Source organism: Pecten maximus, chromosome 2 (genome assembly GCF_902652985.1).
Source record: "Pecten maximus chromosome 2, xPecMax1.1, whole genome shotgun sequence".
NCBI lineage: Eukaryota > Metazoa > Mollusca > Bivalvia > Pectinida > Pectinidae > Pecten > Pecten maximus.
In genome coordinates this window covers 7,750,903-7,766,484 of record NC_047016.1, presented here as the reverse complement: position 1 = coordinate 7,766,484, position 15,582 = coordinate 7,750,903, and the positions used below count along the sequence as shown (strand labels likewise).

General features: G+C 33.6%; 1 protein-coding gene across 1 annotated transcript in view; it reads right to left on the bottom strand.

Annotated features, from left to right (window-relative positions):
- Window positions 1–303: 303 nt before the first annotated feature.
- The window catches only part of LOC117315638, a 31,721-nt gene continuing 16,442 nt past the window's right edge, over window positions 304–15,582 (bottom strand). The window contains exon 3 of the mRNA XM_033869924.1: window positions 304–780. Within this exon, the coding sequence (XP_033725815.1) occupies window positions 722–780 (59 nt within the window). The 3' untranslated portion in view covers window positions 304–721. The remainder of the gene's footprint in view (window positions 781–15,582) is intronic.

The window sequence follows — 15,582 nt, the reverse complement described above, 5'->3', positions numbered from 1 at the left end:
TACTTGATACTTCCGACTGCAATATATGGGTTTGGGTTAGAATACTTAAAGCTGCAATTAATACATCATTATTACAGGCGTTTCGAGCAGAGTGTTTAATTATTGATAGTTGTCATATTTATAACAACGTGGGTGTAAAGAGGTCAGCAAAGGTCAAATGATGCTATATTTTATAGGTAATCAAAAGGAATAGATGAAAGTTTTAATTACAGCTGGTTAAAAATAGTTTACGGAGGAAATGAAAACTTGAGCGATCCTCTGATATTAATGCTTCCATCGAACACTAAAACAACGTAAACAACATTTAATGGAAAAGTATATTTAATATGTCTGATTCTCTATTTCAAACAAAAGAAATATGATGAAGTTTTTACCGATTGACATGATAGAAAGTTCACTTTGAAGCCATGCTCTTCTGTTAAAAACATGATCCGAATATGGCATGTTATTTCCAATGGTTTAAGGAATACTGTAGGCTGCATTACATGCTTGCTGCGGTGCAAGAGCTTGACGTCAGCTATGTCCATAATACCATTGTAACTATACTGATAATGTTCTAGACATGGATACCCATCATTTGTCCTCGTTAGGTTCAGCGGGTGATAATATAAATATAAGACGGGGAATTTTTAAGGAATGTTTATCAATCGAATGTTGTTAATCATGTGGGATGAAACAGGATACGTGAGCTCTCCAATTATGAACATTTCTGAGACTGTGTCTAACGTCCACGAAGAGCATGGAAGCCGTAGTTCCTCTTGTCCATCGAATTCTGTTCACCTGAAAATAAGAAATTATATATGAGTATAACATGTTATTTAGTTGGTATAAAGCTAAATTAGTATCAGTATAATGGATACTTAATCATCATAATAAAAATTGAGAAAACCCGATTATTTCATATTGGAGAAATGTTAAAATATTGACTTCAATATGTATATCTAAACTTAAACTTGTGTTTGTAAATCATTTCAAAGGTCGAGCGTTAGCAATGATCTCACGATATATGGAGAACCGATACACCAATTTAATTGCTTTCATAGCATTATGAATGCAATTACTTTTTGTTATATTGTAATTAGGGACTGCAGTGAAGAGCAGAGACAGGTATCTTAAATAACCACAGTATAAGAAATGGTTTGCCAACAGAGATCGAGGTCAAATAAGGTTATGCGCTTTTCTTAGTTTTAAATTGAAGTGTAGACTTTTACGCTATGCCCCCAAACGTGATTTTTCGCATAATTTTGCTATGAAAACATGATACAGACGGCAGGGATTGGAGACTTTAAACATGATTTTAAGATAAGTATTGAGTTATTAATTTTGTCGGAGTAGACCTACTCCAAATATTTTATACAAATCAAATAATAAATATTGCAAAAATAATTGACATTAAATATTATGTGGAAATAACTCATGAATGACTGCAGTCCACATTGGCATATCAAATTTCATAAACTAACATAAGTGCATCTTCATGACGTTGAGCCAGAAACCTTAGCCCAGCTACACACAATATGTAAATTTAGATTCTAAATATACAGACGATAACATATAACGTCAAATCTTTAAATTCATGATATCTATTAGTGGTGTCATGATATCTATTAGTGGTGTCATGATATCTATTAGTGGTGTCATGATATCTATTAGTGGTGTCATGATATCTATTAGTGGTGTCATGATATCTATTAGTGGTGTCATGATATCTATTAGTGGTGTCATGATATCTATTAGTGGTGTCATGATATCTATTAGTGGTGTCATGATACCTATTAGTGGTGTCATGATATCTATTAGTGGTGTCATGATATCTATTAGTGGTGTCATGATATCTATTAGTGGTGTCATGATACTAGGGACAGTTCTTTGTTTATAAATGTGTAATGTAAATCTGATTTTATCTCGGTATTTGTCTTGCGCTCCCTAACGATATCTTTGTATTAAGTTTCTAAAAATAGCGACAGTGACCTTTTCAGCTCACAGCCACGAATCAGTTGATGCATTTCATTCCAGGTACGAGTGCTTCAAGGCTTATAAAAAAACCTCCGGCAATAATGTCAGGATAAAAATATTCTACAAAGTGTAATGCCGGTTTGTATTTACAGGACACCACTCTTAAAGTATAAATGAGCTAAAGATTTTGATGTAAGGACAAATCGTATGAAGACCCATAACATTATCACTATTACTCATAATCATTTACTTTTGAAGTACCAGCATATATATATCTTATAACCAATTTTAGAAATAGTGGACTGTTACACTTTCTGAAATGGTAAACTGTTACACTTTCTGAAATGGTAAACTGTTACACTTTCTGAAATGGTCACTTTCTGAAATGGTAAACTGTTACACTTTCTGAAATGGTAAACTGTTACATTTTCTGAAATGGTAGACGGTTGGACTTTTTGAAATGGTGGACTGTTACACTTTTTGAAATGGTGGAGTGTTGCACTTTCTGAAATATTGGACTGTTACACTTTCTGAAATGGTAAACAGTTAGACTCTCTGAAAAGTTTTCATATTCGTTTTTAGCAGTACTCTTGTAGGTTTGGTTAGTATCATACACATGTGAAGGTTGAAAAATAGGAAGTCAATTTTTTCCATAGTATTTTACTATCAAACAATAAAAAAGGTTTGTTGGTGGCGTAAAGGTCATGACTATTCAGGGTATCGTATATAATATTTTAGCATATATTACTTTACTACACAGCAAACTATTACAAATGATACATTAAAATCGTGTTCATATGCTACCGGCACGGCGTACTTCACTGATAACTTACACCAGCGCCACCTGGTGGAGTTCTTTGCCAGAGACGCAGATATCAAATTAACTTCAACAAGTATTCCACGCAGCAATAATCATGTCAACGTCTATAGCAATAATCATTTGTGTGTATTGACAAATTACAACTTCGTCCCTCATCTGCACCACACATCCAACCAGGGTAAATGAATTATCTGTTTTGTGTCAATGATTACGTGGTTATCTCCCTTTATATACGCCAATTTCAACCCGTCTGCCACTCCACGCGCTTCCAGCACGAGATGGTATCTAGCGAGCGTTGACAGGCCTACCAGATCATGTATATCAGTAAATTATTATGTTCATTCGGCATCTACGGAGAGAGTGTAACATTGATAATACATATCAGTGATGGTATTATATATCAATACGGGCTGGTTTTTCTTCCCGCTCGGTAGTCACGCTCGTAAGTACGCGGTGGGGTAGCCATGTTCATAAGCACACGGTGACTGCGTCTGGTGCTGCTTGATTGAGCATCACAAGAGGGAAACATTTTGAGATAAACGTATCAATTAAAGGTGGGGTATTTGTATGTTATATATCACAGGAGGCATGTGAGATGATGCGAGTTTTGTGCTACATTCTTGCTGTTATACCTTCAAACTATCACGTATTTAGATTAGTTTATTACATTTGCATTAAAGTACAGCAAAATGTGAAAATACGAACGAAGTATCATGCTAACGTTACATGTTTGATTTCATTAAAATATATATTTTACAACATATGTAATATAGATATCAATAGTGTTTAAAGAAAACAGCAAATTTTAAGAAATTCTGCATTATTGTGAATAATTGCTGCTTACTGTAATTTTGAATAAAATGTAAGATTTTTTTCTGAGCGAAACCATACGAGACAGTTGTGTACAAAACACTTGATTTATAGTCAAAATCAAGACAAATAATAATCCTAAAAGCAGACACAGGAATATATGATCAGGCGTGCTTAGATTTGCTGCATTTTGCATGGATAATACCCTTATTATAACTAGGGGAACTACGAAATACAAACAGTATTTACTGTAATAGTATGTAGACGGATTAATAATTAACGCCAGTAACACAAGGACATTAACACTGGACTTTAAAAACCAAACGTTGTAGAGACGTCGTTTATCACCTGTTTACTGTCGTGGCCTTTGTGTCGTAACCTGGTGTGTCTTTAGTTAAAATCGCCCTATTCGTGTAGTTAGAGAAATGCTCTCCTTATTTATTCACGTTTTACGAAGAAAGTAAAGTTCGCTAGTCGTGGTAAGACTCCATTATAGAAATAGTCATTCAAGTTAATTAATATAATTTAATTTACATTCATATGATTTTGACCTTTTCCCTCTGAGCAACTCCTTTGTAATTCCCCAAGAAAATTAAAAGCGACGTAAGTTGTGTTATGTGATAGAAACCGTGATTTTAGCTAATTCAAATGCTTATTTCAGACAGGATTTAATTGTATGTACTGGTAACTTAGTTAGTGTCAGAATATTAAAAGGTACCAAGTCAAACAAACTAGAAATATTGACTGTTTTGGTAATGTGGTTTGAGAGATGAAACATCATTAAAATGTCCACCCAGTACCGTCAGTGAAATTCGGGACGAAAAACGTTATGATGGGATAGCAAAATATCAAATTATAGAAAAATAAATACACTAAACGTAATTTAATCAATTGGCGTTGCTTAAAATATTTGCGGAAATCATGTATATCAAAAATAGAATTCATCAAGTAGTTATCACAAAAAAGTTGATGAAAGACTCATGTATAAAAGTCCACCTACAGAGCTGGAAAAACGACCTACATCAACAAAATGATTGTATTAAAATAAGCTGAAACTATAGTCAATATGTGGGTTCTACAGATGTAAAGCAGAGAAACAGATATCACATGCATTACTATGGTGGCAGAAGGTTTCTGACTTTAGTATGCTCTCACAAAATTATAAATATTTATTATATTTGCAAAACTAACGTTAACATTCCCAAAATGTACTTGCTCCGTGTTTTGACAGCACAGGTTTTTACCGAATATTCTGAAAGACAATTACAAATCGCGATCGAAATGGATCGCCAATTTTAGTTTTAAAAGGAGTTGTGAAATATGATATTTGTATTTGCAAAGAAGGGTTTTAAACTTAATTGATTATGACGCATACCCTATAACACTATGTCGTTATTCATCGATGATACACCACTGACCCTGTAACCTCAGCATCGATATAAATTGATAAAGGAAATCCCGTACTCATTAGGTAAATATTGTATCACTGATGAGGATTCTTTCATACAAAAAGAAACAAAATCATTACCTGTGTTTGCACGTGTTTAAGTCACAAAAGAAACGATGTTTGTTGGGTCGTGTTACACCCAAAACCGATATTTAGAGGAGTGGGTCGGTTATTTGCATCCATTACCCTGAATGTACTAGTGCTAATGGAGACATTCTCGCCTTACCACTCTGTCACATTTATCTAATTACAGAACACTAAATTTACACAGTTCCTGCCAATTAATTTGCCTTGTAATTATATACTCTCATTAGCTAATTACTGAGTACTGAACGACACTGGGACACTGTTACGTTAGCCTGATAATTACAAATTGTGTACCGTGCACATTAACTGTTTTATAAAATATCTACATATTTTTTTGATATGAATTGTTTAATGAGGTTATTTTTATTCACAAAACGCACACACTTAATTTTCAGATCTTTAAAATAAATACCTCATAATAGAACTCAATAACGCAACACTTACATATAAATGGTATATTTTCCGGTACATCGAAGCATCGGCCATAGAAACACAAACAGATTAGGCATCCTATTGTTAACACTGTTTTACAAAATAGAACAACCTAGTACAAATATGTACCACTACCACAACAGTAATACAACTCGTTCATGGCCATTATAGAAACATTCCGGGTAGAATGGCGGGAACCTCATTTACAGGAATAAAACAAATCACGTTTTATTTTGAATTTGTCTTTTAATTTTTCCAAATGTCATTGATTTCCCACGTTAATTTACCGAAGAACAAAAACGGCAGCTACATAAAAGATTGCCTGGCGTATTGATGTATCACAGTTAACTGATCTTAAATGAGAAACTGTATGAAAGGAAGCGAAAGTAGAGCAATTGATCTCGGTTACCATAATAACTGAATTAATGGCGAAATAAAAGGACATTGTAATAAGGGACGAAGGGTTACATATAGGTATTCCTCGATTTTAACCTTCTTACTAAATCTATGGCCTATAAACAAATACTACCTATGTATCATTATGTACCGGTACGAGCATTTACCTGCTTAGGCAAAGCAACATTTGACAATATCAGGTATCATATGTATACACACAGACACAAAACTATATCAGGTATCATATATATATACACGCACAAAAATATTTCAGGTATCATATATATACACACAGACACAAAACTATATCAGGTATCATATGTATATACAGACACAAAACTATATCAGGTATCATATGTATACACACAGACACAAAACTATATCAGGTATCATATATATGTATACACAGACACAAAACTATATCAGGTATCATATGTATATATACAGACACAAAACTATATCAGGTATTATATATATATACATACACAAAACTATATCAGGTATCATATGTATATATACAGACACAAAACTATATCAGGTATCATATGTATACACACAGACACAAAACTATATCAGGTATCATATATATACACAGACACAAAACTATATCAGGTATCATATATATACAGACACAAAACTATATCAGGTATCATATGTATACACACAGACACAAAACTATATCAGGTATTATATATATATACAGACACAAAACTATATCAGGTATCATATTTATACACACAGACACAAAACTATATCAGGTATCATATTTATACACACAGACACAAAACTATATCAGGTATCATATGTATATATATATACACAGACACAAAACTATATCAGGTATCATATGTATATACAGACACAAAACTATATCAGGTATCATATTTATACACACAGACACAAAACTATATCAGGTATCATATTTATACACACAGACACAAAACTATATCAGGTATTATATGTATATATACAGACACAAAACTATATCAGGTATTATATGTATACACAGACACAAAACTATATCAGGTATTATATATATACACACAGACACAAAACTATATCAGGTATCATATGTATATACAGACACAAAACTATATCAGGTATCATATATATACATACACAGACACAAAACTATATCAGGTATCATATATATATACACAGACACAAAACTATATCAGGTATTATATGTATACACACAGACACAAAACTATATCAGGTATCATATATATATACACAGACACAAAACTATATCAGGTATTATATATATATACACAGACACAAAACTATATCAGGTATCATATATATATACACAGACACAAAACTATATCAGGTATCATATGTATACACAGACACAAAACTATATCAGGTATCATATATATACATACACAGACACAAAACTATATCAGGTATCATATAAACACAGACACAAAACTATATCAGGTATCATATGTATATATATACACACAGACACAAAACTATATCAGGTATCATATGTATATATATACACACAGACACAAAACTATATCAGGTATTATATATATATACACACACAGACACAAAACTATATCAGGTACCATATATACACACAGACACAAAACTATATCAGGTATCATATGTATACACACAGACACAAAACTATATCAGGTATTATATATATACACAGACACAAAACTATATCAGGTATTACTAGTATATATATATACATACACAGACACAAAACTATATCAGGTATTATATGTATACACATACACAGACACAAAACTATATCAGGTATTATATATACACACAGACACAAAACTATATCAGGTATCTGATATGTCAAATATTATATTTTCGTTTCTTTATCACATTTTTTAATATTTGTATATGCCATCATGTGACTATGTTATTGTTAATAATTTTGTTATTATTATGGGAGAAGTCGTTTATAAGTTGGTAAAACTTGCTGACTAATCCCTTTGTCATTTTATGTCAATAAAATATGTTTAAACTTAAAACTATATCAGGTATCATATGTTACACACAGATACGGAATACATTTTACAACAACGATATATTATAGGTTTGATAAAACTGATACCCTTCACATTAATGTGACGGATATCAAGAACGAATTACGATTTAAAGAAAAAAAAATACGTTAGATGGTACAGATGCCTGACATAAAGTCTGCAATAAATGCCAGGTTTGCCTACCACAGACACCAGCTGATGCGTCTTAATGAAGTCATCTTAAAATCCAAACGGGTAAACAGATTACCCATATCTGAATTACTGTATTAATAAATGCACTTGGGACGACTTTGACTAATGACTTCATCGACTAGGCATGCCGGTGAAAGATTATTTGTTGTAGGTGCTATCTACGAAGGTCACAATGACACACTGATTTTATACCCAAACTTCAAATAACACATTTTCTTTTACTAAGACCGATGACACTTTCTTCTTCATCAATCAAAATGTGACAAAATGTTAGCTGAAGGGTACATTAAAATATCAACCAATTTCATTTATGGACCAGTTGAAAATCATAGTCTTTATACTGATATGATTATGTAGATGATACATATATTATGTTTAAAAGATAACAAAGCTTGACACTTATTTTAGCTATCATCTCGTATAAGATTAAACATAATCTGACAATTGAACATCATTAAATTTAAACCTTTAAGAATAAAGCTGAACATTATAGCTTATAACGCATGTGATTCTTAAAAAAGTATACCAATGATGAAATATGAAATCTGGTCGCACTTTTCAGGAGCGTAATCTTGATTCACAAAGCAAGAATATATGATAGCTTTAATGATTCTGTCGGCTCATATGAATGTCACATAGTTTAATTTATGATAATAATTGTGGTAGGTTCCAAGGGAATACCACCATCTGTTGCTGCTGCTCATTTGTCGAGGTTAATTTACATGCCGTGAAAAATAATTCATCAATGATATAGGAAATATACAAGCTTGGTAAGATAGATTAGTCAAGCTAAAATTATCATTATGATATTGAAACCTGAGATTATACGCTTTGACATTAATCCTTCCCCTAAACGCTAAAAAACCAAAAACGTAATTGATAATTATATTAATATGTATCATATTCCTGGCTTTGTTGCGGGGTGATCCGCAGATATTATAATAATTTACCGGTGAGAATATCTTTTTTTATTTATTTACATCATGTTAAATATAGTTTCATCAGTAAACTCCATGACTCATATTATTGAAATTGTTAGATTTAGATAAGGATTTAGATAAGATCGGACACTTTCCCACTTTTGCCGGGTCTTTTGAGCCATACTGGTTGGAAGATTGTAGACCGAATATAGATATAAACTTCTATGATTCTTAATAAAGGTTTTACAAGTTTCCCAATTTGTTTGTATTGTCTTTGCAGAGATATGTACAAAATGTATTTCTTAATCAAAATAATTACTAGATTAAGACCCATTGGTTGTCTATCATCTGTGAGGTGAGAATATCACATGGCTGTTGATGAGTGATGTACGATAGAAAGGCTACTCATTCATAAAACGATGGAAGCGCTTAATGCCCAAAAACTTGGCTGCATGTAGAATGATAGGATAAAGATGCCGAAACTAAATGTTTGCAATATACATTGTAATTCAAAATTCAAGAATAAAATCGGAACAGGTTGACTATTATTTGTATGTCCATCTTATCGAGGAATTGGATTCGATTCGTCGACCATATACTGAGATGCTGTGATGATTCGGTTCAGAACGTGTGTTCATCTACCGCATGTGTGTTTGGCCCAAATGCAAAAAGATCGGACATTGTCAGAATAAAATCAATCATCCGCATTTATATTTTTTCTTAAACTATTGAATTGATAGAATTCGATTGAAATCATTTTCTGGACTTTAGTAGAAGCAGCAGTATGTTAGCATAGTGATATCAGCAAAAGACTTTACTAACTTGTGATAACTTGTGTCTAATATTATTGTAACATTAATGGCAAAGATATATTTAAATCGAAATAGTGATATCACAGATAAAAGTAACCAGCACTCTCCCTACAGGAAAACCTTAATATGTCGTCGTGTAGTAGATACAGGAAAACCTTTATATGGCGTCGTGTAGTAGCTACGGGAAAACTTCTATATGGCGTCGTGTAGTAGTTACAGGGAAACCTTTATATGACGTCGTGTAGTAGTTACAGGGAAACCTTTATATGGCGTCATGTTGTAGCTACAGGAAAATCTTGATATGGCGTCGTGTAGTAGCTACAGGAAAACCTTGATATGACGTCGTGAAGTAGCTACAGGAAAACCTTAATATGGCGTCGTGTAGTAGCTACGGGAAAACCTTTATATGGCGTCGTGTAGTAGATACGAGAAAACTTCTATATGGCGTCGTGTAGTAGCTACAGGAAAATCTTTATATGACGTCGTGTAGTAGTTACAGGGAAACCTTTATATGACGTCGTGTAGTAGTTACAGGAAAATCTTTATATGACGTCGTGTAGTAGTTACAGGGAAAACCTTTATATGACGTCGTGTAGTAGTTACAGGAAAACCTTTATATGGCGTCGTGTTAGTAGCTACAGGAAAATCTTGATATGGCGTCGTGTAGTAGCTACAGAAAAAACCTTTATATGGCGTCGTGTAGTAGCTATAGGAAAACCTTTATATGGCGTCGTGTAGTAGCATGTCGCTTTGCTAGTTTTGATTAAATAAATCAATGATAAACTTTCTATTGATTATTATCTCTTTTAATGATGTTTCTTTGATCAGATTTGAAGGATTAAATGTTAAATACGCCAATCACTACGTCTGTACGACTATTCATATTAATTATCAGAGGTTCCATATACGTACAAAGAACGTTGCTGTTTGTCAGTTAGCCTCGGAGCCATGTGGTACATAAATGGTAATTTCACAGTGTATGAATGAATGATCGTTGTAATCGGCCGATCTACCAGCACACACACTTCCGGTATGTCCGTTAGATCTAACCTTCCCATAATTCTTAACGTCGTATTATTTGCCGACAGGACATTTCGGCTTTGTTCAGAAGCTTACTGACTTGCTGCGCTATGTAAATAGAGTAGTTAATGACCGTCAAATAACCACAAGGAGCGTCTTGGCTCGTCCTCGCTTTGTGTGGTATGCCTTTGTAGCGGTATGTGACAGACAATGGACACTCTTTTGACGTATCGACGACAGCCATGTACGCTGTGTTACACGCATCGCCAACAGTTCATAGACAGGAAAGCATATTTGGAAACGTACCTTAAATCAATGTGGTAATGGTGAAAGAACGGAGAAATGAAAACAATGTAAGTATACATGTACTAAAACCATGAAACACACCTTTAGTACTAAAACCTTAATATTACACTAACAGTCTAATCTACAGAAATTGTTAGACAAGCGTCTCCAAGACCCGTCTAATCGGCAAAAAATGATAGACAAGCGTCCTCGAGACCTGTCAGAAGCGTCCCCGAGACCATCTAATTTTCAGAAATTGTCAGACAAGCGTCCCCGAGACACGTCTAAACCGCAGAAAGTGTTAGACATGCGTCACCGAGACACGTTTGATTTACAAATAAATGTTAGACAAGCGTCTCTGAGACACAGTAGCTTGCCACTGAAAAAACCCTTTTGCTATGTTATGTATCAAGATCAATTGTGCCGATTGTGAGCCCAGGGGGAGTATGAACCTCAATAAACTAAAAGTTGAATGTATAAGATTACTTGTAAAAATCAAAACTCGAATGCATCCTGGTATATGCGTGACAAGAGAGAAAGGTATAGTTCCCAGAACACTAAATTATTTCCGGGTAACACGTATTTCCTCGTCATTTGTCTACTAATTCACCCTTATCAGTTATCTTATCGGGGCTGGTGATAACAATAAAGCGCTTATTTGGGGCTTTGAATCCTCGCGAAAGTAATGGTGATAAAAAATACTCGCGATAAAGTATGATACAGCTAACTCAATCATGCACTTATACTGTACCAACTCAGTGTTGTTAGAATAGCTGATATAGATTATATCATAATAGCTCGGACATATATTGACATTAAATCCAAGGAAAACATAATCATGTTGTTATGTTTCAGACAATTTATGTTAAAAAGGCGCAAGAGCGATTACTTAGAGCAACTTAGTCACGCCATTGGTATAGTTGACCTCGAATAACTTTATTGGTAAATGTAAAATCCTCCAGTAAAACTTCCTTTAGATTTAATACAGATTCGAGGCGTACAAACTCTGCCGAAGGGTGCTTCGGTTAGACACCAGTCATGTATTGAAAAGAGCAACTGGCATGAAAGTCCTTTCAGAAAGAAGAAACAGAAAGCCAATTCGACAAACCACTTATTGGAGAATAGGAACAAAAGTAAAGGGGATGACGAAAGCAGAACTAACAAAATGTAATTAAAGTATGTTTCCTGACAAAGTATCTAACTACACATTGTATAATCAAATACAGGTCTCTAGCTTGTGTACTGAGGTCCGGATTAACAGAGATTTTTATATACGTTATAACCAGACTAGGGATTAACATAAATTGTCATATACGTTATAACCAGACTAGGGATTAACATAAATTGTCATATACGTTATAACCAGACTAGGGATTAACATAACCTATCATATACGTTATAACCAGACTAGGGATTAACATAAATTGTCATATACGTTTTAACCAGACTAAGGATCAACATAAATTGTCATATACAATATAACCAGAATAATAATGACGTTAGGGTAAAAACGACTCTCGTTCACATGTTACCACGACAACAACACTTAATATGTAGTTTGTAGAGAAACCATAATGGTAGAGGATATTCCTGGAAAATTTTAATCACATTAATTGAGATAGAAAGCTTCTGCTATATAGCAACATGGCAGGTTTAAACAACAAACTTATCGATTACATCTTACAGACAGATCCATATTCAAATTCCTTAAAAGGTGTAAAACGGTTTTGTCCATCACCATTACATCCTGTTTATACAGAATTCGGACTATATATTAGACCTAATTTTCACAAGTTAGAAACATATCACTGTCTTCTGGCTATGATGAGCTATTGTTTACTAATTACGTTGATGATGAAAGGGTGTTTTTGCGTCTGATCGATAATTTTATTCAACCTGGAAATGAATTTGTTGAAATGTCGTCAAATGGTTTTTTTTTTTTTTTTTTTTTTTTTATAAATTCCTAATGATAGCTATACGTTACGATTTTACTTAACAAAGTCTATTCCAGGTATATATGGTATATATCTTTAATTTATTTCGAAATTGCGACTGTCTTCTGACCAGCTCTATGTAGAAGAAAGTAGGTTTCGTAATAATCAGAGGGCGAATAGAAGTTGTCGTTATTGTGACCAAAACCAGGTAGAGGATGAGTTTCATTTTGTTTTAATATGCTCATTCTACAAAGATAATGGAAAGAAGTTCATTAAAGTGTATAACTGAAAACGCTCATGTACATGTACGTAACAGCAAAGAGCTTTGTAATTTAGGAAAGTACTTAAAATTGTCGATCACATCACTTTCTAGATCTCAGCTTTAGCTCATTTTGTTGTCAATCATATCAGTTTCCAGGTTTACCGATATTTTAGCCGTCTATCCCCTGACTACTCTAGTGTACACTACACTCATTCATTCGGTATTGCGCTCAGAAATGTCGTAACATCTGTAACTTTAATGTACTAGTTATTGTAAATATGATATATTTTAATAGATCTACTGTATATGTAATTTTCCGTTAATTTGTATTACATATTAGGGATTGTAAATTGTCTGATGTAATCTTGATTATATATGCTTATGAGCCATACAGCTAAAGTTAAATAAACGTTGAACATTGAACAAACTATAACTGAACACGGACTATATAATAGCCATTAATCTTCGCTAATGAATAGAGATGTCTAGCTTGTAGAACGATAACCATGTTAAAGTTGACTAAGTAGTGCTCACACATTTGACCTAATGGCGACATTAGAGTGACTTGGGAGACATGAAGAAGATCACGCAAAGTTGATATGAAAGAGAAATGCTGAGTCCTGTGAAACTCGTTGTGGTATTCTAAAAAAACAAGGTATTGATATCATTACGCCAGTGTACTCATGGAAAGTGTTTATATAGTATGGAGACAAGAGATCTAACGGAGGAATTAAGATTGAAGATTCCTACAATCACAATACACTATTACTGTATAACATGACACATTTGTCAAAGTGTACTATCGTCCATGATTTAAGTTATGGAATGAATAGTAATATCAAAGGTATCTCACTAAAATTGATTATGGACTCACTTAGTAATAAGGATAATAATGTCATGAAAGGCTATGAACAGAAAACGTTTCATTCCTTGTGTTCTCCGCTCACTCGGCACACATGTGTGTCAAAAAATAATAAACTGAAACATCACATTATTTGCTGACGATGCAAAGTTACAGGAGGGAAAAATCAATCGAAGGTATGAATGGTTTCCAAGAAAACATCAACAAACTGTTGAGTGGACAAACCATTGGGTCATGAAATTAAAAACAGATAATTGTAAACATATGGGAATGGCAAACAATTGAAATAATCCGCTGGCAATAAAATTTTCGATATCAAATTAATTACAAAATTAAGTTCATTAAGTTCTTGGATGGCTCATCGACTACAACTCAAACTCCGTCGAAAGTGTCATAACCGAAGTAATTGGGATGGTGAATATCCCTTCATCATAAGTATTTATTGAATACTGCTTGATTCTCTTTTACGAAACACTTATATTTACACTTCCGTAGTATGAAACATCTTTCTCGTTTACCGAATATACAAATTCAAAATTTATAAACTTACATGATTTAAACCTTACGGAGGAGAGCAACAATAAAACTGGTTTGATATTCTCAAACTATTATACTTACAAAAATATAGATGTTCACAAAAGAAGCAACACACGCACAGGACAAATGTTTAACAGCCTCTAACAGTTTACAATAAACTAGCATAGTCAGGAAACGATAATATATAAAGTCCTGGACGCTATAGTTGCTTATGGCGATGACATTAAATGGACAGAATGTCGTCCCCTATTGGAGATCCAGCGTATACAAGGTCCATTTCTCTACTATAGATGTTTCAATTTTGGGGAACAACATGCTCTTAAACTTCGCTACATGATCAGATCATCTCCTAATGATAAAAACAGGGGCGATTTGAGTAGAGTTGGGTGTTCACTGAAGTATTCCACTTACATAGACAATCACTTTTTAATGACAAACATGTGTGTCTGTCTAAAACACTATTGCTAAACTGATTTGACCAAGCACTACAGTTGGAAGAAATGCACTGAATAATGATTAATGCCACTTCGAACAATGAAAATTTCATTTTTTTGACCACCATCATAATACATTGCAATGTGCAAATTTCTTTTAAATGTAGTATTGCATTCACGTATTTAATCATTTAATGGATGAGTATTTCCCTTCTGGAGCCCCGGTGCAATCAATACCCGAGTAATTAACACCAAGTAATTACCGCAGTCACAGTGTCAATAGTTTTTTCAATTAAAACATCTGTGGGTAAGTGTCGACAACAGTGGATACGATCGCTGTCTACGAATGAGAATGTCATGAACT